General features: G+C 49.4%; 1 protein-coding gene across 1 annotated transcript; it reads left to right on the forward strand.

The window, feature by feature from the left end:
* Window positions 1-24,108: 24,108 nt before the first annotated feature.
* LOC119444466 (solute carrier family 22 member 21) lies at window positions 24,109-25,062 on the forward strand. Its single transcript, XM_037708866.1, has one exon. It carries the CDS (start codon window positions 24,109-24,111, stop codon window positions 25,060-25,062), a length of 954 nt encoding a protein of 317 aa, XP_037564794.1.
* Window positions 25,063-26,316: the final 1,254 nt, after the last annotated feature.

The raw sequence follows: 26,316 nt of genomic DNA on the forward strand, positions 1-26,316 counted from the left end.
AGGCAGGCAATCGAGTGAGGCATCGGCCTCACGCCGTCCATGCAGGAGATCCGGCAACTGACCATCAACCGTTTGCGCAAATTGAGCGAAAGCCGGAGGGCCAGCATAAAGCCAGCCTAACTGGCACAAACCCCGAAAGAATGCATGCATCGGACCTGATGATTATTGCCTACAAAGAAGCAGCCCATACCACCGAAAATGGCGCTGCGAAAGTGTGAAGGCGCCAGACCGTACTTTGGCGTACGCCTGAATTTCACGAGTACGTCGCTTTAAATGGACACTAAAGAGGGAGACTAACTTAGTTCAGAGGGATAAACTTTTATTTCAAAACTATATTTTCGTTTATTTCGCGCTGATAGGTCTAGAACAGAGAATGAAGGTCGAAATTTCATTTGGGAATTACGCGCCAGAACCGGAAGCCCCTGCGTCATTGTGGCGTAATAAATTTTAGTGTATGTTTTTTTGTATTCACGCCCTTGGAGGCTGTCTAAAACTTCTTGGAACTTGCTATGTTCAGTCCTTGGCTCTTTTAGAATACAGTGTAGTCCATTTTTACCAATAACTATCTAGGCTCAATAAGACGCTGTCAAAATCTATGACGTCACCACCAGCTGGAGCGGGAACATCTAGGCAACGTTGCCAACCGTCTTTCGTTTCTGCGCCCTTTCTGGATTACGAGCCATTTCTCAGGGTAATCGTGACCTTTTTTGGTATTGTGAAGGGGTACTTCACTAACGCAGATGAGCTTTTTTTTTCTCTTTGCATGGCTTTAAGTCTGTAGAGATCTAATCACTCAATGCCTTGTAAGTTCATCAATTTGGTTGAACTAATTGGCTGGGGGCTGGAGGGTTTCATAGGTTAATTAGCTCAGTTTTAAATCAGATATTGTACTTATGATTTTTAGACGTCCAATCTTTGCGAAATTACTTTTTTTTCTTAGTGATGCTTGCCTCAGATTTCGCATTATAATATCTGATCATGAAAGCACCACGTATTTTCCAAACGTTGAGGAGAAACAGTCAAGCTTTGTCATCTAAAGATATGATGCTACGGAATAGGGTGTATATCGCTTATTTCCACGTGTATTAAAATGTCAATAAATAAGCTTATTCTTCTTGCGTAATGTGGTTTTAACTTTCTTTACCAGGCTCATGTTAGTAGGTTCACACCACCACTGAACTTTATGAATACCATGTTGAAAAATAGCTTTGAAGACCAGGTGAACCCTTGGTGAACACTTCTACCGTGTGTCTAGCTATATCCAGTATTCTGAATCATTTCTTAAACACAAATAAATAGTAGAAGTGAAGGCACTCTACCGGTAATGTTCACAAAATCCCCCTTACAACCTTATAACCCCCCCCCCCTCCTCTTCAGTATTCCTGAACTACGAGGTTCCTTGAACATGTGTAAGTGGTCTGCACCTGGTGCCGACAGAATCATGTACTAAATGATCAAAAACTTCCTCACCGACACACAAAGTACGCTCCTAGCACTATTTAATAAAAATTGGACTGCGGTGTCTCTTCCAGCTACATGGAAAGAAGCTGCTGTTCTTCCAGTGTAGGAGCAAGGTAAAGATCCCTCCACCGTAACAAGCTACCACCCAGTAGCGCTTACGAGTTGCTTCTGTAAACTTTTCAAAAAGATGGTTAATCGGTTTCTTCTGCATGTACTGCAATCTAACAAACTGCTTCATTTGTGCCAGTGTGGTTTAAGGGAAGGCCGGTCGACGACAGACAATCTCGTACGCATTTAGCGGACATTGGCGATGCCATCATTCACAATTTTTTTCTATCGGTATTCCTCGGTATAGAAAGGTGTACGATACTATCTAGTGTTAGGAAATGGAACTGCTTTGTCTAGGCGATTTGTACAGGAAACTGGAGTACCCAGTGGCGCACCGACGGGGGGGGGGGGTTTCGGGGGTTGAAACCCCTCCCCCCCCCCCTGAGGCCGACTTAACCCCCCCTTTTGTTTAACCCCTTTTCTTTCCTTGCGCATTTAACTACTGCAACTAAGATGTAAGACGCGCAATCGTCTGCACACTCGCAAAAAGCCAATTTTTTGAGAATTTCTCGTGAAGAAATCGAAATTAGTGCTGTTTAGATGGTATTGGCAAACTGTCAACCCCACCCGCCCCCCCCTGGCAGAGATCCTGGGTGCGCTACTGGGAGTGCCACAGGGTATTGTACTTAACGGCACCCTCTTTATTGTAAAATAAATGCTGTGCGCTCTTATATTCGACGGAGTTTATTTCACTCTGCGTACATTGGTGACGTGCAGATAGGATTCAAGTCATGTAACATCTCTATCTGTAAGCTACCGTGTAAAGCTTGTCCTAAACAAACTGTCTAAATGGGCTAATCAGAATGGATTTGAACTCAATCACTAAAAGAGCTCCTGCGTCCTGTTTAAAGAAAGAGATGCTTGAACCCAGCGCCCAATATTTAACTCCATGGATAGCACGTACCTGTGAATGAGGAGCACGAATTTTTATGTATCATGCTAGACTATAAGCTTACCTTTATTCCCCACATAAAGTATAATAAAAGAAAATGCCTACATAGAATATCCTGAAAATCCAGTTGCAACATGAAACATGAAACAACATGAAATAGTGACAGAAAGTGCCTCATGACCCTGCACAAGAGCCTTTTAGGCTCGTGAATAGGCTACGGCGCTGTAGCTTACCAATCTGCTGCACCATTGCCTTCGATATTGTTACGGAAGGATAGGAGGAAAGAAACCCAATGGCGGGACACCTTGGAGTTTCGCGCACATACAACCGAGTACGCCGCAGGTTCTTCTGGCCGGGACTGTACGGCTCTGTGCGTCGTTATGTCGCAACTTGCGAATTGTGTCAGCGCCGGAAAAAACCTCCCCTGCCACCTGTCGGACGACTCTATCCAATTGAAGTTCCCTCTGAAGCTTTCTATCGCGTAGGCCTTGACCTGCTTGGTCCTTTTCCGACGACGACTAGAGGGAATAAGTGGATCGCCGTCGCTACCGATTACGCGACACGCTACGCGATAACCAAGGCGTTGCCGACTAGTTGCGCAACTGACGTCGCAGATTTTCTCCTCCATGACGTCATCCTCCGCCACGGTGCACCTCGACAGTTACCGACCGCGGCCGCTCGTTCTTGTCTCGAGTTGTTGACCACCTCTTCCGCTCTTGTGCCACAGAGCATAAGCTGTCCACCGCCTACCATCCACAAACGAACGGTCTTACGGAACGTCTCAACCGAACACTCACAGAGATGATGTCGATGTACGTCTCCAATGATCACCGCGACTGAGACGCCACGCTCGCCTACGTGACATTCGCGTATAACTCGTCCAGACATGACACCGCAGGACATTCACCCTTTTATCTTTTGTATGGTCAGTCTCTCCCAGAAGCTTCTCTCTCGCTACACAGGGCCTTATGAAGTCCTACGTCCAGTTAACGACGCCAATTACGAGATCTCGCCGTTACAGTTTGATCCGTCCTCAAGTCCGACGCCAGTTGACATCGAGCACGTTTCGCGGTTGAAGCCATACTTCGCTCGCAGTTCTTCGCCTGACATGCGCCGAGACGGCGTTTCAGCACCCGGGGGTCCTGTTACGGAAGGATAGGAGGAAAGAAAAGAAGAAGAAGATCGAGAGACACTGGCTGCTGCGTGTTCTTGCTGATGAGCTATCTTGACCACACGTGTGTATACATTGTAAATACACCCAGTCTATACTCCCAACATCCCCGTAACAATATGGTAGATCCTGTGCGCCATCTATATATCCACCTCGCGACCGGTGCCTTCAGAACAAGCCCCATACAGAGCTTCTACGTAGAATCGAATGTGTGGTCTTTTCACCTACAAAGAACGTACTCCAGCTTCTTATACTTCGTGATTTTAAGTTCAAATCGTGAGCATCCGTGCTATTCTACGATAAACGATACAACATCTCGTAAACTTTTTCGCCACCGACCTTCAGTTAGAGAGCCCTTCTCGCTACGTGTAAGAATATTGAGTGGGAATGGGGGTTTTCCTCTCCTTTGACATCAAATAATGGCTCCAGCGAAGCCGCTTTCACGATGGCTATAAGAGGAGATAGATTGTGACATGTCGTTTGCTGAAATCCCTAAACGCACTCCAGAGATAAACATTCGCATGCGTTTCCTTCAACTCCAGTCGAAGTGCTCTTGTCTGCAACTTTACACAGATTCATCGAAGTGTAATTCCGGCGTCAAATATGCAGCTGCTTGTCAATCTTTTATAGAATCTGAGGTCCTGCACCGCGAAATCAGCATCTTCACTGCAGAAGCCTATTCAGTGATGGCTGCTGTGAAATATATCAGGAAAACAAAGCTACAACAATCCATTACATTCACAGACTTATATGCGGTGAAAGCTTTACAATCATTACACAAAAAAAACACCGCATATCCACGGGGTGAATGATGATGAGTGGGCGAAGCTCCGGAGGGAATCATCGGTAAACCTTGAATCTTCCGTGTAATTCGCCCCGTCTCGCCGCACTAAATCGAACGATTGACTTCCACCAATGACACGCGCCATATGTGACGTCATTCCTATTTTATAACAGCGCCCTTCATTATAGTTGCACCATCTCCCACTTAAGGGGACGCTAGCACAAACGCGTTAGAAACGTGCAGTACTCTCTGGTAAGGGGAGAGGCCACAGCGTCTTACGCAGCCGTTTACACATGCCGGAACGTGCACCGCGTTTGCCGACGCCATCACATGACTGCTGAGAGAGTATAACCCCCGTATTCATAAATGCTCCTCGACTTGAACTTGACTTGCCACCGCCTTCAACGCGTTTCGAACGCGCTGCCCAAGGCGGTGGCAAGTCAAGTTCAAGTCGAGGAGCGTTTATGAATACGGGGGTAAGGCGGAGAGGCCACAGCGTCTCACACCAGCTTCTTACACGGGCCGCAACGCGCTAGCACAAACGCGTTAGAAACGCGCAGTCTTTCGTTAGTGTTGGGTATTTATTGTCATCGTGGTGCGTGTGTCCATGTGCGCTTCGTGGCGTATTGGTTAGCGCCACGCGTTCGGAAGCGAGGGGTCCCTGGTTCGATTCGGCGCTACGGACACAACTTTCGGATTTTTTTTTTTCATAAAAGTATACGTGGTTACCTACTACTACTACATACTACAGAGGAGGGACAGACCCACACCCTAAGGAGCTTCGCCCCTAAAATCTTGTAATCAACGACTTTTACTCGCTCTTATGTGCAGCTTATATGTATATCTAACCTACACGCTGGAGTATACTAGGTGCCTGGTAACAGAGGCATCAAAGGAAATGTGGCAGTAAATTGAATAGCTAAATTCATAGCATAGAAAGCTATCAATCTGCCCAAAGCAGTACCTGCTATAGGCATGACGCCATTCCTGCGTAAAAAACTGAGGAGCCATTGGCAACACTTGTGGGATGCCGCAACCTTGAGTAAGGGCCATGTAATTAAACAACATTTCGAAAATCGGCCGTCACTATCAAAGTCACGACGATGCGATGAGCGGTTTAATCGACTGAGAATAGGGCACACATATGGTACTCATTCTTATTAAGGCGAAAGCCTTAAGTACCCATCAGACAGTGTCCTTAAAAGCGCGGCGTGCGTAAAAGAAAGGCACGTGAGCTCACTTCGCACATTGACGCGCTCGTGCCACTGCTCGCACGTTCGTCATCTTCTTCCAAAGCTGGCTCCGATGCCGCTCGTCAAAATTGGATTAAGATTAAATACACCAGTATTATTATCATTCGGGGCCTCCTCCCTCGGCTATTGTCACAGAGACGTTTGTTGCGCAGTGTTTCAATTTTTAACAGAAACAAGACGATTACCCTGTTAATTATTGTAACTTTATTCTACCTATCAGATAAGTATTCATTTCACTGATATTTGTTTCTCTAAATTCGTTAGTAACATTGTATTTTCTCTGACCTTGATAATAACCTCATTTTTCAGACTTCAGTTAGTCTGACTGCTCGTTGGCACACTACTCTAGTTATACAAAATTTTCTTTGTTTTTGTTTTTGCCTTTTTTTACTTTGCGTATCTCATTGTAAAAAATAATTTTTTAGCTACCTACTGCCGCCCGATTCTTGTCCTATCCCCCTCAGTGGGTGCGAGCCATGATAAAGGATCATCATCATCATCATCATCATCATGCCAGCGTTCCCATATTGCCTCTCGAGCTCGTGCCACTGCTATCGCGTTCGTCGTCGTTTTCCTGCATCTGGCTCCCATATGCCGCTGATTATGGCAAAAAAGGCAAAGTTAATTATTATAGAGTTATGAAGGCACTCGAACCCACGACCTTTGGTGGGAGTCCAACCCGTGATCTTTGGAGCTAAATAGGGCGAAGTTACGTAAGGCACAGTTAATTAAGGTATCGTAAATTAAGACACTCGAACCCACGACCTTTGGTGGGAGAAAACAAATAACAAGAAGTAATAACGCATTCGGAATGTTGTCACATGTAAGAGGTCACCCGTGGCGAGAGAGAGGACGAAGAAGTTGGCGGAGCGTTCCGAACGGCGCGAGCGCGCGAGGCGCACGAACCGAGGCATAGTCGAGGGATGAACGGCGCTGTCCGTTGAGTTTCAACGTGGCACCGGGTCAGGAAGGTCGCATCGCCAGCTCCGCTCTGGCGACGGGAGACTTGGGGGTCTGGTTGAGTCCGCGACGCTGGCCGTCCAAGGTGTGGCCGTCGACCTCGGCAAGTTTGAGCGAGGCTCCTGGACTGGCTGCAGCTTCTCACGGCAGGACCAGGCACCCCAGAGAGGATCCCCCTTCTGCGGCAGACCGGCACGTTCAAATCTCCTCGGGACGACACGTCGGCACTCCTGAAGAGGTTGCGACGCATCCCGACGTTAGGCCTATCCAGGTGGGCCTAAGCAACGCCGAGCGTCATCGCTGACGAGCTGACGAGCTCATCACCGACGAACCGACGAGCTCACCGCCGAAAAAGAGACAACGCGAGTCGTCAGCACCTACTGCAGCAACAACACCCGAATGAACACGACTTGGACCCGACGTGAGGAACGTCAAGTCGGCGGCCCGTAAGAGTACACGTTTTTGATATCGACGCAGCTAGGCCGGGGCCAGGGTGGTCAGACTTTTAAGAACAAAGGCTAGGACTGACCTGGAGACTTTAAGGCTGAGCTAGGCTCCGAAACTGAAATCGAATATTTTCTGGTAGTTTTGCATGTAGTCAGAGCTTGATATTTTCTATTAAGTAAGCATTTTTGTGAAGTTATGTGTTTAGTTTGGCGTGCCCTTAGTTTTGAGTTTCAGTTTCAGTGTTGTGTGTTGCGTGCTTCTACCACTCCTGTATATATTAAATCTTCGTTTGCCGTGCCGCCAGTCGTCTCTCTCCTCCATCGAGAGTAGCGCATGCTCGCAACTCTCCGCACTCCCAAGTAAAGGTGACAAATGTGAATGTCGAGTAATTTAATGAATGTCTTTTGAGCGCACAGGCTTTCGCCTCCACCCTCATTGGGGTATGCTAAAGTGAATCATTTTTTTAACTAGTGCTGAACTGCCCAAATGTGGAACATGTTAGATGGCGAGAAGAAGGATCGTCCTCCGCGTTTTTCTGGAGTATCGGGAAGCAGAACCTCAGCGGAAAAGAGCACTTTCCTTCAGCATAGCAACAGCGTATCCCCCATCATGCCGGACTGTTTCTTGGAGCAGGACCATTCTTCGAGACCAAAGCAGTGCTTAAATTTTTAAATAATATGGTGGCGCACCTTATAAGCCCAAGAGATTCGTAGCACGCCCTCTTCGCAGAGGGTGCTGCTGCGATAGGAGTGTTGTACGGTATATACACCTGGACCATTGCGCTCGAGGACCCCGAGCAGGCGGTTCTGCTGCTGACGGTGACACGTGTTGTTTTATCTACTTGTAGAATACCCCGTATGGTCATAGCCCACATCACTAGAGGCTGCCATTATTTTAACACCGATATATTTTAAGCTCCTTAAAGCGAATGCGTTATGTTTATCATTTGTCAATTACAACTTCACGGACTACGTCGTACGATTTCTTGGCGCTCATTGGGCATCCCAGGCCGTTTCAGCGAATAATCCCCTGATATCATCATCATTATTGCACATTTCACGCACATAACACTTTTTTCCACTGTCACACTGCTAATGCGGACGCATGTAAATGCAACTATAGGCATCGGCGGCGATGAAAGGCATCATAAGACACCAGTAAAACCAAGGCGTCACAAACTGAGGCACATGACAGGAGTGCAACGAGAGCGCTCACATGTGGATACTCTGAGTCCGCAGCGACAGTAGGGCTTCAAGTCGTGGGGAGGTCAGTCTACAGCTATGGGCAAGCTGGTGCTGGTTGAACATCTTGATGGGGCAGCTAAGGACGACAAAGATAGAAAGGCAAGACACCTGACAGAGCTTAACTCGCAACTAACTTTATCGAAAGCATGCACATACTGAAGTACAACCACCTATACGCACGTGCGTATAGGTGGTTGTGGTTGTATTGATGGCGTCACTATCCGTGCACCGGCAAACAGCAAAACCCTGCAATCTAATGCTCTGCTATGAAGCGCCTTAAAAAGCGAACTCGCTGTCATGCAAAGTGAATTTTTCATGACAGTGAATTTGCTATTATTGCGATAGCAATTATATGGACACGATAAAGCAGATTTCTGCCGTCGGCGTCGCCGTCGCCGTCGCCGTGAGGTTCCGTATGACGTCATTTGGAGTAGAAATCGTCGCCGTGCGCCGAACGCTGTATGTGCGAGTGAAAGGGCGCGAGGGGCGCGTCTTTCACAGGGAGTGAACGCACGGCGTAGAACAAACGCGCGTTCTGCGCCGTGCTCGCTTAAGGGCTGCAGAAGTAGGCGTCTCTTTTCTCCTTTACAATCACCATATATGTAGAGCAAACGCGCCTTCTTCCGACGCGCGAGAGGCCGTGGGGAAGGGGGAGGGAAGGGAGGCGACGTTTAGCTGCGGCACCAAGTGCCTATTTATATCAGAGGCTCCGGCAACAGTCACCAACGCCGCACGCATTTTGAGCGAACGCGGGCAAAACGCCGATGGCGTCGACAACAGTTCTGCGTGTTGCCGATGCTGCTGCGTATCCAAGTTTATACAGCTGATAAAGCTAATATCATTACTCCGTATAGCTCTCTACAAGTTTGCTATCGCAATTGATGCTTCGCCTTTCAGGTGAAACCGACAACTTTTTAACCGTTTCATGGTATAGCATTAGATCACAGGGTTTTGCTATTTGCATGTGCACGGATAATGACACCATCGATGGAAGAGCACGTGCGTTTAGGTGGTAGTACTTAAGTATGTGCATGCTTTCTAATAAAGGTAATTGCAAATTCAGCGCTGTCCGGTGTCTTGCCTTCCTGTCTTTTTCGTCTTGCTCTGCCCCATCAAGATGTTCAGCTATGGCGTCACCAGCTGCGCACACGTGCAGACAATACTGGCATGGTGGCTTGATAAGAAATCCCATCCTAGGGTCACATCGTGAGAACAATGCGATAGTATGCAGAACTCGATGACATATCGCACCCCATTAAATACTACTCGGGCAGCGCAAACCACAAAGCGTTCAATTAGCTTGCCACTTGGACTACACAGACGCAATCACACCTGCGGCGTCGCAACTTTCTTGAACAAACGACATATTTTTCATGCGCAGCTGATACGCCGGCTCCAGTATGTATGTACAAGTGCAATCGATTCTAAGCCTTCAGCAGATGTCCATCCCAATAATGTCACGATAATGTCACAATAATGTCAGCACCACTTATAAAGTCTGAAACGCAGAGCGGTAAAAAAATTTCGGCCGTACCCATTCACATTGACACTCGACACTAATCCAATTCAAATTCAAGCAATGTAACGACGCACGGTATTGCTGAAGCATGGTCGCTGGATAAAAAAAAAAAAAGGTGCGGCCTGCCGCGTGCATCGACAACGGTGTGATCCGCCGTGGCGCCACACGTCGGGGGCTGTTGTCTGGCATCGGCATAGCAAATGCGTCAGGAACGCGCTTGGAACGCCGTCGCGCGTGCCAGCCGACGGCGCGTTCCATCGCCGATGACTACTCGCGGACAACTTTCTGTGGCAATGAAGGGAAAGCTACGGAGGCAAAGCGCGCAAAAGTGACAGCGCTTCCGAAAAGATTCTCGCGTTTTAATCCACGTTGGTTTATGCTGGGGAAGAGAAAACATAAGCACCTTATTAGAAACAGTTAAATAAGACAGAACACACCACTGAGCGTAAAAGTTTACTTATTTTGAAGCTTTTCCCTTCCGCGTCTCGGCAAACGCGAAACCGTCGCACGTGAAAGCTGCGTCGATTCAGCGTCCGTTCCCGAGCAACCAAAAGCACTGTCGAACGCTGCCGGAATACATGGCGCGCTAACACATGTGCAGCATCCACGCGCCCGTAGCTTTCCCTTCATTGCCACAGAAAGTTGTCGGCAAGTATAGTATCTCTATGCTCTGTTCCATACATCGCCGTCAACGCTTTGGAAGCTACGACAGAAGTTCTGTCAATAAAAGTTATCACTCCGCGCGTTCCGTCCATGCTTCGCTGCCCGCCAACAGCGATCGCTCGCACCAGCATGCACGTGAGGCTCCTCGCGACGGGTTACAAATGCAAAGAACAACAAAAATAAATAAAATTTGCTGCGGCTTAGCTCAGCCACGGCCGCTGGATAGAAAAAAGAAAGCCTTTTTTTTTTATCCAGCGGCCGTGGCCCAGCTAACCTTGCATTTGCAAAGCGAAAGCTTGGTGGTGTTTTTTTTTGTTTTTTGTTTTTTTAAGTGACGCTTTATAGGTTCACAAGTTTCGGCGGTGGTGGTGGTAGTGGTGGCGGTGTCACGCTGAAAAAAGGGCCGATCCTGGCGATACTGCAGAAAGGGTCCAAGCTCATCGGCACATACCAGGAACGAAAAAGAAAGAGAGAAAGAAAGAAAGAGAGACATAAAGAAATAAAGAGAGAAAGAAAGACCGAGAGAAAGAGAAAGATAGGAAATCACCACGAAAGTCAGAGAAAGACAAAGAAAGAGCGAGAGAGGGAGGCAATGAAATAGAGAGAGAGAGATAAGTAGAGAAAAAGAGAGAAAGAAAGACATAGAAAGAAAGAAAATCACCACCAAGGTCACAGAAGCAAAGAGAGAAAAAATGTCACAGTTTCGCCCTAAGGGCGAAGCAATGAATGCGATAGCAACACAGCAATGTCATACGAAGTAAGGTGATCGGCTTTGGTAGCAACAACACGCAGAACTGTTGTCGACGCCATCGGCGTTTTGCCCGCGTTAGCTCAAAATGCGTGCGGCGTTGGTGACTGTTGCTGGAGCCTCTGATATAAATAGGCACTTGGTGCCGCAGCTAAACGTCGCCTCCCTTCCCTCCCCCTCCCCCACGGCCTCTCGCGCGTCCGAAGAAGGCGCGTTTGCTCTACATATATGGTGATTGTAAAGGAGAAAAGAGACGCCTACTTCTGCAGCCCTTAAGCGAGCACGGCGCAGAACGCGCGTTTGTTCTCCGCCGTGCGTTCACTCCCCGTGAAAGACTCGCCCCTCGCGCCCTTTCACTCGCACATACAGCGTTCGGCGCGATAGCAACACAGCAATGTCATACGAAGTAAGGTGAGCGGCTTTGGTAGCAACAACACGCAGAACTGTTGTCGACGCCATCGGCGTTTTGCCCGCGTTAGCTCAAAATGCGTGCGGCGTTGGTGACTGTTGCTGGAGCCTCTGATATAAATAGGCACTTGGTGCCGCAGCTAAACGTCGCCTCCCTTCCCTCCCCCTCCCCCACGGCCTCTCGCGCGTCCGAAGAAGGCGCGTTTGCTCTACATATATGGTGATTGTAAAGGAGAAAAGAGACGCCTACTTCTGCAGCCCTTAAGCGAGCACGGCGCAGAACGCGCGTTTGTTCTCCGCCGTGCGTTCACTCCCCGTGAAAGACGCGCCCCTCGCGCCCTTTCACTCGCACATACAGCGTTCGGCGCGCGGCGACGATTTCATCTCCAAATGACGTCATACGGAACCTCACGGCGACGGCGACGGCGACGCCGACGGCGACGGCGACGCCGACGGCAGAAATCTGCTTTTGAGTGTCCATATAATTGCTATCGCAATAAAAGGAAGAACGAGATATAGAAAGCGATAAAAAATTAAGAGAGAGCGAAAGGAAGAGAGAAAGAAAGCTAGATAGAGAGAAAGAAAGAAAATCACCACGAAGGTCAGATACACACACGACAAGCTTCGCTTACCCATTTTCTCGACAGGGGAAGGGCTGGTTACTTCTTTCTTTTTTTCGTCCAAAGCCTAGCCTTTGTCTACGGTTGTAGTCCCGCTTCCGACGTTTCGCGATCCGAACGGCTCGCTCTTCCTCAGTCTCCGACGCTAGCTTCGCGCGCTTGGCATTCGGACCCTTTCCAGTGAAGTAGCTCACCAGGCGATATCCGCGGTGTGGTGGGACCATAGAGTTTCTCACTATAACACCAAGAGGGTAAACTGGCGCCACCGCCTATGCGAGTTTCTTAAAGGACTGCCGTGCCCTCATGGGAATGACGGGATATGCGTCTGCGAGGCTTCTGTTGGCTGGTGTTGTACGAGGCTTCGTCTAAAACGTGGATATGGCTACACAAATAACGCGTTCTTAAAATAAGATCTACATAAAAGGCTTTCATTCACCCATATTACATCTCTCAATAAAGTTTACTCACCTACAATGCACCATCAAGCGAAGAAAAGTAACAACAGACGACAAGCTGTTCCAAAGCGAGCAAGAATCTTGTCGTCTGCCCTCCAACTTTAGCGGCAAGCTGATACTTTTTATGTTTCATATAATTGTGCACCCAATAGTAAGTCTTCAAACTTAAACAAAACATGTTTTTGTGTAATAATAAAGCAAAACCAGTTTTTTATGTGCTGTTTTATCAGGAAATGAATCATTGTGACAGACTGAACGGTGCTAGCCAGGCGCGTCTTCAAGGCGTTCTGGCTCTCCAAGAACGATGCTCATCCGAATTCACAATATAGCGGCATTCCCTTGCATACCACAGCGCAGCAGCGCCACATTTCCCTTTAGGTTTTATAGTGTGAAACTCTATAGGTCGGGCGCCACTGCCGACTACGGCTCAGAGCCTCCCACTCCTGCGCAACGCTCACAGAAGACGGCCCTGCCTCACTCTCATCCATGGCCAAGTTCGCACTGTTTTTTGTAGGTGATCGCTGCGAGACACGTGGTCAGGCCTGACCCAGCTGCGGAGAGCGCATGCGCCAAGCTGGCGGCGGCGGAGCTCGGCGCGGCGAGTCACAAGATCGCACTGGCTATTTCTTTTTAAGTGCGAAGTATTTCTTGCCGGCGACACTGTCTGTTGTCCCGCGTCCCACACCCCCACAGCGCATGCGCGTCCTCTCCCCTCTCTCTCCTCTCATACGCTCCCCCCTTTCTCTCATCTAGGAAACACTCTACGGAGCGGCGCCCGCGTTCCACACCCCCACAGCGCATGCGCGTCCCCTCCCCCCCACTCTCTCTTCTCCTACGTTCCTCCCTTTCTCTCCTCTAGGAATCCGGAGCGGCGCGCTCGACAGGTGGTGCGACAGCTGCATACTCCGCTGGGGGCGCCACGGTAGTTCCGCGGTATGAAAATGACGGAGCGCGCGCGCCTCATTCTCTCTCCTGTGCAGTGCCGCGATGAGCGCTCGGGCCGCTGCCGCGAAACCATCTCCCGCTCATGCTAACCATCTCTCCGCTGCTTCGCATCCACACATGGTTTCCTTTAGCGGGAGGTGGAGTAATTTTTTAAGGCTAGTGCGGCGCTCCACTTAGCGAGGCGTGCGGCAAATCACGTGGTCAGGTGGCAACCCAGCTGCAGAGAGTGCATGCACCGAGCCGGCAGCGGTGAGTCACAAGCTCGCACTGACTATTATTTTTTTTTTTGTAGGCGAGCGCGGCACTACTCTTTGTCAGGCGCGCATCGAGTCACGTGTTGCGTCGCCAAGGCTACGGCGCAGCTTCGGTCAAATGAAGGTTAAATTGGTGGTGACGGCGAAACTCGGCTCGACGTCCTTAGTACAGCTTTCGCTTTAATAATGTACAACAACGTATTCGCAGCCGTAGGTCACATTGTGTTCGTTTCTATACTCGCGGACAACTTTATGTCACAATTAAAGGGAAAGCTACGGAGGCAAAGCACCCACAAGTGAGAACGCTTCTGAAAAGAGTCCCGCGTTTTAATCCGTGTTGGTTTAGACTGGGGAAGAGAAAACATAAACAGCTTATCAGCAGCAGTTAAATAAGACAGAACACACCACTGAGTGTAGAGAGAGAGATTGTGGTTGTGAAGAGGTGTAAAAGTTTACTTATTTTGCGGCTTTTCCCTTCCGCCTCTGGGCAAACGCGAAACCGTCGCACGTGGAGGCTTCGTCGATTCAGCGTCTGTTCCGAGACAACCAAAAGCACTGTCAAACGCTGCCCGACTGCTCTGCGTGGTAACACACGCGCAGCATCCACGCGCCTTAGCTTTCCCTTTATCGCCGCAGAATGTTGTCCGCGAGTATAAGGAATAAAACTTGATTCATTCAATACTGAGCCTATATAAAAAACAGTTGCGCGCAATTGCGGTAAAAAAATTGCAGGACGCTTAAGCTTTGCCTTTAAAGGGACCCTGAAACGATTTTGACGATCTTGTACAAACGTACTGAGTCGTTAGAGTAGTTCCTTATGATCATTAATTGACGCATCTAAGCGCTCCACGTAAAGCGTGTAATTTATTATCAGGTTTTAAAAAGGTACATCGCTACCGATCGCAGCACGCCAAGCGGCTGAGTTTTGTGCCCAAATGACGAGATTTGTCCATAGCACGTCACTGTGCCAGCTATCCTATTGGCTGCCCAGGGCGCGTCATCGATAATTTTTCCAACAATATGGTGAACAAATGTTTCTCGTAATAGTTTAGATGTTAGTTAATTTGTTTATATTGTGACACTATTACGTGCGTGCTAGGTTTATGCCTTAACAGATTGTGGGGCATCCAAGACGGGTGAAGCAAAAGACGACGTGCGGCAGACTAGCTGAATCTTGACAGGCACTCACGATCGCTGATGATGACTCTGGGAGGTCCATGCCGAAGAATGACGAAACGCTGCAGAAAAATGCACACTTCGATGGCAGTAGCCGATGGTATAGCAGCTGTCTCACCGTAGCGTGTCAAGTGATCGGCGCACACGACAATCCAGCGATTCCCATCAGATGACCGCGGGAATGGACCGAGAAGGTCGATGCCGACTTGCTCGAAAGGAGTGCTTGGGGCTGGTATTGGATGTAGGTGACGCTTTTGACGTTGGCACTCGTTGCAGCTGGTCACGTACTGGTCGATCGTCTGACGCATTTTAGGCCAGTAGAACCTTTCTTGCGCGCTGTAGAGCGTTCGCGCAGATCCCAAATGACCAAAAGTTGGATCGCCATGCATAGCGCGCAAGATGGAAACGCGGAGATTCTCCGGGACCACCAGGAGATATCGTGGGCCTGTAGTAGAATAGTTCTTTTTGTATAGTACTCCGTCCCGAACACAGAAACGAGTGGATGGTGCTGATTTCCTTGCAGCAGTGAGCAGTGGTTCTAAAGTTCTGTCCTTTCGCTGCTCGATCTTGAAAGTATTAATATCAGAAAATCCTGGCTCCAACCATGCGATATAGCGATCGAAGTTGTCCGCGTCGCAGTCCATTGTCGGAAGCGGGAGACGCGAGAGGCAGTCAGCATCGGCGTGCCGTCGGCCGCTTTTATAAGAAACGGTAAAACCATACTCTTGTAAACGAAGTGTCCAACGCGCAAGCCGACCTGACGGATCACGGAGATTAACCAGCCAGCAGAGAGAATGATGGTCTGTCACCACGGTGAAGGGGCATCCGTACAGGTATGACCGGAAGCGTTGTACTGCGAAAATCACTGCGAGACATTCTTGCTCTGTGACTGTGTAGTTGCGCTGGGACTTGCTTAAGGAGCGACTCGCATAGGCAACGACGTGTTCTTTGGTGCCGACGCGTTGAACAAGGACTGCGCCGACTCCAATACCACTAGCGTCCGTATGAACTTCTGTGGGAGCAGCCGGGTCGAAATGTCGGAGAATGTGATGGGACGTCAGAAGCAACTGGAGCTCACGAAAACTGGCCTCGCATTCAGGGGTCCATTCAAAAGGAACGCCCTTCTGAAGGAGGCATGTCAGCGGATACGCGATGTTGGCAAATCCACGAATAAACCGGCGGAAGTATGAGCAAAGGCCCAGAAAACTGCGTAGCTCTTTTACTGAGCGAAATTGTTTGAAGGCTTCGACAGCAGCAGTCTTCGCTGGATCGGGTCGTATGCCGTCCTTGTCCACTAGATGACCGAAAACCAGTGTTTTGCGCTCTCCAAACTGGCATTTCTTCGAGTTGAGCACCAAACCTGGTTTTCCCAAGCAGTCTAGCACAAGATCAAGACCTGCGTTGTCCTCGCTGAACGTGCGCCCGAAAATCACTATATCGTCTAGATAGCACATGCACAATTCCCACTTCAAACCTCGCAGGATGTTGTCCATGAAGCGCTCGAAAGTTGCACGTGCATTACACAGCCCGAACGACATCACGTTAAATTCAAAAAGTCCATCTGGTGTTACAAATGCCGTTTTCTCCTTGTCTGTCTTGTGCATAGGAATCTGCCAGTACCCCGACCTCAAGTCGACAGACGAAAAGTAACATGCTGATGAGAGGCAGTCGATAGCATCGATACGTGGAAGAGGATACACATCCTTATTAGTGATGGTGTTCAGACGCCGGTAGCCGACAAAAAATCGCCATGTCCCATCTTTCTTTTTAACCAGAATCACTGGCGCTGCCCACGGACTGCATGATTCTTGGATTACATTCTTATTTAGCATTTCGCGGACTTGGTCGTTGATCACCCTTGCGTTTCGATGGTGAGACTGTCCGGCTTCTGTCGCAAAGGCTGGGCAGATCCCGTATCTATGCGACGGTGTATACGAGAAGGAGGAAACGATGGTGGCCCCTCTTGCTGTGAAAAGCCGAACAGCCCGGCATGTTTTAGCAGAATATTCACCACTTGATGACGCTGTTTTGTGCTGAGCGACTTTTTCACCATAGCTAGAACGGAGGAGTCGACAGCAGGGCATGCATTAACGCAATGTTGTTCATCCGCAGAATCAGGGGCATCTGTAAGAATGGCGATTGACAGCACTTCATCTTCATGGTAGGCGGCAAGTTTCAGGCTCTTTGGTAGTATTGCAGGTTCACTGCAATAGTTTACAGTCCATAAGCTAGTGCATCCGTGAGCAACTTACAGCGTGCAATGCGGTATCAGCACATTCCTCTTGATGCATCTCAGCCGAACGGGTTCGACGGTAGCGTCAATCGTTCTGTCGGTGGTAGGGAAACAGGAGATTGAAACACAGGTTGCAGATAACGGAGGCACAACTGTATCCCTGGTTACACAAAGCACACTTTCGTGATACGGCGGGGTCTCCATGAACGCAGCCGAAAAGCTCGTACCTACACTAATTTCTCCCGTCCCACAGTCGACAGTCGCACCACACAGTTTCAAAAAATCAAGGCCCAGGATTAAGTCATGCGTAGAATGAGGTAGAACAGCGAACTCTGCGTTAAATATCTGACCACCCAAAATAACGTCCACATTGCACACCCTGACAGGATGCCACAAGTCCCCACTCACTCCGCGTAACGTATCGGCACGGCCCCAGCGAAACATCACTTTTCGTCCTAGGAGGCTTTTAAACGCAAGACTCATCACTGAAACGGTTGCTCCCGTGTCCACTAAGGCCATTGTTGAAACTCCATAAATCAGTAGAGACACCTTATTCTTAAGCATACAAATGGGTGGAGGTATCTGAGGCGTCATCGAAGATTGTCCAGCGACCTCACCTTCAACAGCCGCGCTGACTAGTTTTCCGGAGGTGGCGACGGGTAGCGACGCCGCGGAGATGGCGACCGGCTTACGCGAGGAGCGGGTGGTGGTGTCAAGCTGCGGTCGGATGCTGGAGAATGGTTCCGCAGCACCTCCGGGCGCTGGTGAGGGATGCTTCGTGGATATGTGTGCGATGGTGAGTACATTTTAAGTGGAGCGCGGTACCGCCCCGACATCGTCGATCGGTTGAACCTCGGTGGTTGGCGGCGATTGCAGTACCTGGCAATGTGACCTAAGTCGCCGCAGCTATAGCACACAGGTAAACGACGATCGATTAACTGCGCCTCGAAGCGCTCAGCCGTGAGTGGTCGTGTAGCAGAGTGAAGTGGCTGAGTCTGCTGCACAGGAGGAACGGTCGGCCTGTGTGCAAACCTGCCGGGGCGAGGGTGTTCTTCATGTCGTTGATCGGGCGTAAATGCGCCCTGATGTGGCCATGGAGCTCCTCTGTGGTGGATGTCCGGGACACAGACCGACGGCTGCCACGAAGTGCACGGTGCTGCAGGCGACATGTGTTGCGGGGAATAGGCCACAGGTTGTTGCGTGACGTTGCACGCAAGCACCTCGTGTCGCAGCAGTTCTTCACGCACGATCTGCCGTATAGTAGAGGAAAGATCGGTGGACGCGCTCTCATCGACGCTGGCAGCGGTTGTCACATTTGCCAATCGGCCAAATTTTGGCGCAATGCGACGTGTCTTCAACGTCTCAAATGTACGGCAGTGACGTACGACATCTGAGACGGAATCAACGTGTTCCCTGCCTATAAGGAAATTATAGACATCCCCTGCAATTCCTTTGAGGAGATTTCCGACTCGGTATTCCTCAGACATCTGGGAATTCACTATTTTGCTCAGCTTGAGGATCTCTTCTATGTAAGTAGTCCAAGTTTCTCCGGGAGCTTGAGCTCTTTGAGCTAGTGTTCGCTCCGGTCGCTTCTGTTTGGCGTAGGAGTCGCCAAAACACTTCTTAATTTCCTCAACGAAGCGCTCCCACGTTGTTAGGGAGTCTTCGTGGTTTTCATACCACATCAGCACTGTCTCACTCAGAAACAGTACGACGTATTCAAGCTTAGAGACAAGAGTCCCAACGGTTGTACCGGATCACCCTTGCGTAGTGCGTCAGCCACTCGTCGACAGACATCTTCGCCCGCTTTTCCCGCGAACGAGCGTGGTTCCATGTAGTGCTGCAAAGGTCCAACCGGCGTCAACCTTGAAGCAGGGACAACTAGAGCTGGCGTTTGTCCACTTCCGTCCTGAGCCATGGGGACAGTCGCTAGCAAGAGACCGGCAAGGCGGCGGCTCTGGCGAAGTTCTGGGTGTTGTGACTCCGTGGTACGTTGTGTCGTACCCAGCACGCTCCACCACTTTGTTACGCCCGCGAAAGGCGCTAATTGAACAGCCAGCCAGCCAGGCAGAGTTAGTCGCGACGGCCTTGATCATATATATATATATATATATATATATATATATATATATATATATAGTGGTTTCGTACGCACTTCCGAGATCCTTCACGAGCGTGCTTGCCTCACTTGCAAACTTGAGCTGCTTTTAAAAACCCACCTTCAGTCCGGCATGTTTGCCGATCCTTATGAGATGATGGGGAATGTTAAGATACTACGGGATCACAGCCGTCCTTTGTCGGTGCTTTTTCTTTCCGTCGCGGAACACATACATCAACTCACCCTTCACAACTCACAAATCACTTCTGTTCAACTCACGAGTACGTCTGAATAGAAGTGATTCAAAGTACTCAGAATCTTCTATTCCCAGTGTGCCCAAATATCCGTCACTCAAAAAGTACACGAAGGAACAACACAGACACAAAATAGTATTTTGTGGATTTGGATGACATACAAAGTACTGATTTATGCACTCAAACTTTTAAGTAATTGTGGTATGCCGGCGCTGTGCGAAAGCTGCGCGCTGCAAAAAAAAAGCTGAATTTTCGACAAGCTAGCTCAAATATTCGATGCCCTCGCATTGTCAAAAAAAAAAAGGGCAAGCTTACATTCGGTCGTGCAAAGCTTAGGCACAGCGAAACTGTCGATCCTCAAGTCTTACTGGCTGCTACAGCTAGGTATTAACTTGGTTGGTGCTAGGTCTTAACATGGTTTGACTTAACTACGCATGTAGGGAAGGTATTCTCGAGCGATCATTTTCGGAGGTACCTTCCCTTTGGCGACATTTGGCGTGACTAGCGCTGGACGCGTCGGCGCCTACGGGCGACAGCGTTCCTGGCATGGCACAAACGCAGGCAGGCTAACCAAGGTTGGCACAGTTGCAACAACGCTGTTGCTTGATGACTCCGAATGCGTTGGAGGCTAGCTGCTCCATATCTAGCGAAAGTTGACAAGACTGGGCGCAGCTCCTTTTATGGCAAGCTCCGAGGCCAAGCGCATGCACAGTGGGCGAAAGCTATGAACAGTGTACGGTCGGCACGCAGCGGACGACACGCCAGGATGACGTCATGGCGCTCGCGTAGTAGCGCGCAGCTGGCGGGTGCTCGGCGGAGCTGTGTCTTTGTCGGGCGAAGCGAGCGTGCACATGCGCCGGCGGTTACTGGGCAACGCGAGATGACGTCATCGCTACTGCTCCGGCGCATGCGCGGCTAGGCAAGCGGGCGGCGTCGGCAGCAGCTCTGCGTGTTGCCTCGTTGGTACTGCTACAATTTCTTTCTGTCTATCTCGCTCTCATTTTCTCTTTCCCTCTCCTGAGCATTCTCTCCTTCCATCTCCTTAAAGTCCCATGTCAAGGAAACATGTGCACGGCACGGAGAGGAGGCGAGGCACACGCCGCTCCGCGAGGTGGTTGCTAGGAAACGCAGTGACGTCATAGCTCGGCGTGGTTTTGCGGCAGCAGGCGGCACTTTTTTACTGTTAGCTAGAACAGCTTCGTTGTTAAAAATCACTTCCCCTTCCGCTCCGTGAGAATGGTCGAAAAGCGAAGCTGTGTTAGTTTTATTTATTTTTTTAAATTTAAAATACCCTCAGGGCCATATGACATTAAAGAGGGGAGTGGTTACAGAGTAGTAAAGAAAGACGAATCAAACGAACCAGTGCAGTGAGTTCTGGTAATACAATAATTCTCCTGATTATACAGTGTTAGCTAATGTTTCGCGAAAAAGTTTGTTATCGGTGATGGCTACGATACTTGAGGGAAGGTGGTTCCATTCCTGCGATGTACGGGGGATGAAAGACTGAAAGAAAGACTTCGTGGGACATGAATCAATTCCCATCTTACTGCGATGATCGACGCGGTTTTAATTGTACTGAGGCCGCATTATCAAGTCGTCGTGAAGCGTGGTGTGATGGAAAATTTTATGAAATAGCGAAAGACGGGCGACTTTGCGGCGGTTAGCTGATGGAATAAGTGCTAGGTTAGTTTCATTGAGGTTATACTCGCGGTACGGTTATAGTTAGAAAGAATCAAACGGGTAGAGTTATTTTGTACTAGTTCAAGTGAGGTAATGAGATTAACGTGACTGGATCCCATATTGCAGATGCATATTCAAGTTTCGAGCGTATTAGAGTCTTATAAAGCTGTAGTTTTAAAGTAGGCGGTGTTTTCGAAAAGTTGCGCCGTAAGTACCCGAGCATGCGATTAGCATTGTTAATGACGTACTCTATATGAATGGTCCAATTTAAGTTATTCGTAATATGCACACCGAGATATTTATATGACATGACGAAATCTAAGGTAACGTTGTTAAGATGGTAGGTGCTAGGAGTAGAATTAGATCTGTATACGCGCATTATTTTACATTTCTTAATATTTAATTCCATCAACCACTTCCTGCACCAGTCAACTACATTATCAAGATCAGATTGGAGCGTTAAAGTATCATCAGAGCTGTTAATTTCCCGGAAGATAACACAATCATCTGCGAACAGATGTATGTTAGATGATATTGTAACAGTTAGGTCATTAATATAGATAAGAAATAATAGTGGTCCCAGCACAGACCCTTGTGGTACACCTGATTGTACTTCAGTAAGTGGAGAGTTATGACCGTTAGCAGTGACGAATTGGAAAGAGTTTGTAAGTAAATGCTCTATCCATTTTAAAAGGTTAGGGTCGATATTTAGTAAGCTCAGTTTAAAAAGTAGTAGATTATGGCATACTTTATCAAATGCTTTACTAAAATCCAAGAAGACACAGTCAGCGCAGGATGAGCGATCCAGGATACGATGCAGCTGATGGGTGAAGGATACTAGTTGAGTTTCGCAGGAATATGATTTTCTAAAGCCATGCTGTGCTGTAGTGAAGTATGAATTAGACTCTAGAAAGTTTGCCAGATTGCTGAATACTACAGTTGCACCCAATGTTACGAGTGTTACATGTACATGTGTTGCACGTGATGCGACTGCGTAAACACAAGTTCACAAAGGTCTAACGAGCTTATATTGAAACGTTCCGGGGCGAGAAGAGGCAGTGACTTCCGACGCTACTCGACCCAGTGTCCAGTTCATTCGTAGAAACCTGCCGACCCGCCGCCAGAGGCATCGGCTGCAGTCACGGACACCGTGCGCGTTCGGCGCGAACGCGGCGAAACGCGGACGGCGGGGGAAGAAGCTCTGCGCGTTGCCCGTTATCCGATAAGGCAGGACGCACAGTAACACCTTCTCTTATCGCCTCTCCTCCTCGCGCCCAGTGCGGCCTCTCATTGGTCGCCTCCTCCCCCAGCACGCCTCTCCACCTCTGCTGGTAAGGTAACCTGCCCTCCCCAGGCGCGGCTCTCATCCTCTCCTGGTCAAGTGACCTGCGTGACACTGGACAGACGACGAAGTGTGGACTAAGAACAGCTCCGCTGTTAAAAATGCGCTAAAGTGTTCAGGGCATTATCAGGTGAATCATGTGTGAAGGTGCTTCTTGTGGATTCTTACGCCTACATTTCCTCACCTAATTACCAACTTGCAAAGGCACACCTTCCTGTATTGTTTATGTGGTACCAGCATTTGTATGTCTCTATACTTTGTTTCATATATCAGGTGCAGTGCTGCGGAAGCTACACAAGAGGTTCGGTCACGAAAATTTATCACTCCGCGTGTTCCGTCAATGCTTCGCTGCACGCCAAGGGCATTTACTCGCGTGAGCATGCACGTGAGGCTGCTGTGAGAGGCTGCATATCAAAACCCGTAACGCAAAACTAAGAAAGCAATGTGATATAAAAGAACGCATTAGCAGCCGTATTGTATGTGCTTAAGGCCTAAAACATTTCATTCAATACTCAGCCTATATAAAGAACAGTTTCGCACAATTACAGTAAAAAACGTCGAACTATTTCTCACTGCGAATGCAGCCACTGCAAAAAGTCTATCTAGCCTCCACAGCGTTGCAACTGATGTCTGAAACGGAATACGTCATAGTCAACGCTGGTGTATGTATGTATGTTTCTCCACAGAAACGCCATTTGCTTCTCGTAGCTACCGGTGCCACCCATTTCAAGTCTGCCAATGCGGGCCTTTCGCCCATCCGAGAAGCAGGCCTCAGTATGGGCTTCTGTTGAAGATAGGCTTAACAAAATCAATGTGGTTCCTTTCAAGCGGGTTTATTTTGCATTGCACCCATGAGACACCAACAAAATATTTATCCATCATTTCGTATATACCAAACTTTGAAACCTGCGTTCTGGTTGAAACAATTTCTAAAGCAAACTTTAATATATTCGCGCCTTTATGCAGGTAAGCGAAGGGGAAAACAGGACCGCAGTTCCTTGTCACCAGTGGGACTACGACATCGCCAACAAGGGAGACAGTATCGTGAGCCGTTTCAACCTGGTTTGCGACCGCGAGTTTCTCTACGACTTGTCTATGGTCGTGCCCGTGATCGCGTCGGCCCTCGTGGCTCCAGTGCTCGGGTTGGCATCAGACCAGGTGGGCAGGAAGCCGGTGATGCTAGCCTGCGCGTTCGGCCAAATCCTCGCCGCTATCGCAACAAGCTTCGCGCAGACGTACCCGTTCTTCGTCTTCACCCGGGCCCTGACATTTGTGGCGACCGACGTCACCTTCCTCACCACGTTTATATGATCCACGAGGTCACCGGGGATGCGCATCGCTCGATATCACGCTCATAGACACTGCCGTGCCGGGCGTCATCGTCCCGCCTCTAATGCACGTGCTGTCTCTCCTCGAACCGCGCTGGATGCTGGCTGAGGCGCTCATCATCGTTACCGGCGGACTGCTAGCAGCATGGTGCTGGCTGCAGGTAGAGTCGCCCGCGTGGCTCATCGCCACCTGGGACTTGCCTCGAGCCGAGGGCGCGGTACTGCTGGCGGCCAAGACAAACGGCGTTGATCTAACGAAGGCCCGGTCTACATTTATGCTGATCAAAGAGCAGTTGCGCCAGCTGGGCAAGGTTTACGCCATAGAGGCTCCGATAGAGGGCATCATGGAGACGATCAAAATGCGTCGACGCGCAGCCTCCGCGCTCCTGGCCAGGCTCACGTTAGACGCCATATTCATCGGCCTCATGATCAACGACGTGACCACAGGCGTTCCCTGGGAGGTGGCACATGTCGTTTTGTCGACGGCCTACTTCGTCTCGATCTGCAGCAGCATGCGGAGATACGGACTCCGGGAGACGCTGTCTGGTCTCATGGTCATCCTTAGTGCCTTCTCCATTTTCGAGGCCATAGCGATCTTCACCGGTCAGCAGATGGTGACCCATATTCTGCACGCGGGAATGAAGGTGGCAGTCTCCGGCGCCATGAGCGTCACGCTCTGCTACACGGCCGAGACCTTTCCGACGGCCGTGCGGAGCGCCGGCATCAGCCTTTCGCACTTCTCCGGCGGCGTCGGCAACGTCGTGGCCTTCGCCGTCATAGCCCTCGGCGAACCGCATGTGTTCTACGCGCTGTCGGCCTTCATGGTACTGCTCAGTATCGCGGCGATCCAATGGCTCCCCGAAGTCTTGATAGAGGGGCCGCAGCGACCAAGATCGCCTAGCCAGCTGAGCGAGCGCGAACGAAAAGCGGTGCTGCTGGCGTCGCTGGACTCCCGCAGGATGTCGAGCCGTACGCGCAGGGAGAGCACTCCAAAGGAGCAATCCAAGCTGACATATTGATTGTCCCTCGTCGCACTACGCTCTACTGCAATGACGACAATGGCGCGCACGTTTCCCAGTGCTCGATAACATGTTTTGAACTTACCGGCTGCATGTGCATGCTCACTGTTCCCATTGTGATGAGTACGAGGAAGAAATGTTTTCCGTGTGATGAAAACCGTATTCATACCATGGAACCCTGTTGACAGGCGCAAAAAAAAAAAGATGGCGAACAACAATTGCTTTCATACCATGTTTTGTGCGCACTTATTGGTATTAAGAAACGATGGCTACGAGGATTCCGAACGGATATTACCCTCGTTTACTAACACGAAAAGAGCATATCTGCATGAGAGTGCCACATTGGGACTTTTATTTTTTCGTACCTGCCCAATTTTGGACGCTTAAATTTAGTTATCGAAATTTGGTGTGACGATGCCACCGAGCATATACACCAATTCTACGCGTACATAATACGCATTAATTTGTTCTCTCAATTCCGCTGCTGCCCTACGATTCCTTGTTTTTCGTCCTCACTTTCGTTTTTTTTTTTTTTTTTTTTTTGTAGACTGGTTCAGGCGTTGGATGACTGTGCAACGACTACGTAGTCTGCTTATATAGGACGGGCGCTTGTCCGTTTCGCTGGCATTCATTGGCGCAGCATTTACACGCACCATCACTTTCTCCCATCACTTTCTCACATCACTTCTCACCATCACTTTCTCGTGCCATGATGTACTCTATAACTGGCGCATTGTTTCATATCTGGAGTAATCAACAGGCCGGTGAATGGGTGTGTTTAGGTGTGGCGCGCAGACAAAACAAGTCATAGCCCTTCCACCCTGTGAAGAGGGAAGTCCAGCGAAGCTGGCGCTCTGCTGGGATTTGCTACGTTGGGGTTTAGCTATACTGGGGATTTGCTATGCTACATTTGGCTACAAAATGGTAAACCGATCCCTCCGCTACGTACTCGGGAAGAGGCTTCGGTGCGGCTCCGAGTAGCACAATGATGGCTATACAATGGCTATACAACACTTAGACGATGTCTATACAGTGCCCGGCTCTGAAAGAACTGGCTCGGCGTCCACGGGCGACGGCGTTCCTAGCGCGTTCCTCACGCTTTTCTACGACGTTCCCAGACAAGAGTCCTAGACCAAAGCTCTGTTTATACAACCAACGCTAACGCGAACTCCTCTCGCACCCGACTCCTCCGTTGACCTGCTTTTCATACACCGCCATTGGTTGGCGCGCCTCACGCTCTCCCTCCACGCGAGG

This window comes from Dermacentor silvarum, chromosome 3, assembly GCF_013339745.2.
Source record: "Dermacentor silvarum isolate Dsil-2018 chromosome 3, BIME_Dsil_1.4, whole genome shotgun sequence".
Classification (NCBI taxonomy): domain Eukaryota; kingdom Metazoa; phylum Arthropoda; class Arachnida; order Ixodida; family Ixodidae; genus Dermacentor; species Dermacentor silvarum.

Bases quoted from the DNA above. Each gene is read 5' to 3' on its own strand.
- LOC119444466 (XM_037708866.1), top strand. From the start codon at position 24,109: ATGCACGTGCTGTCTCTCCTCGAACCGCGCTGGATGCTGGCTGAGGCG.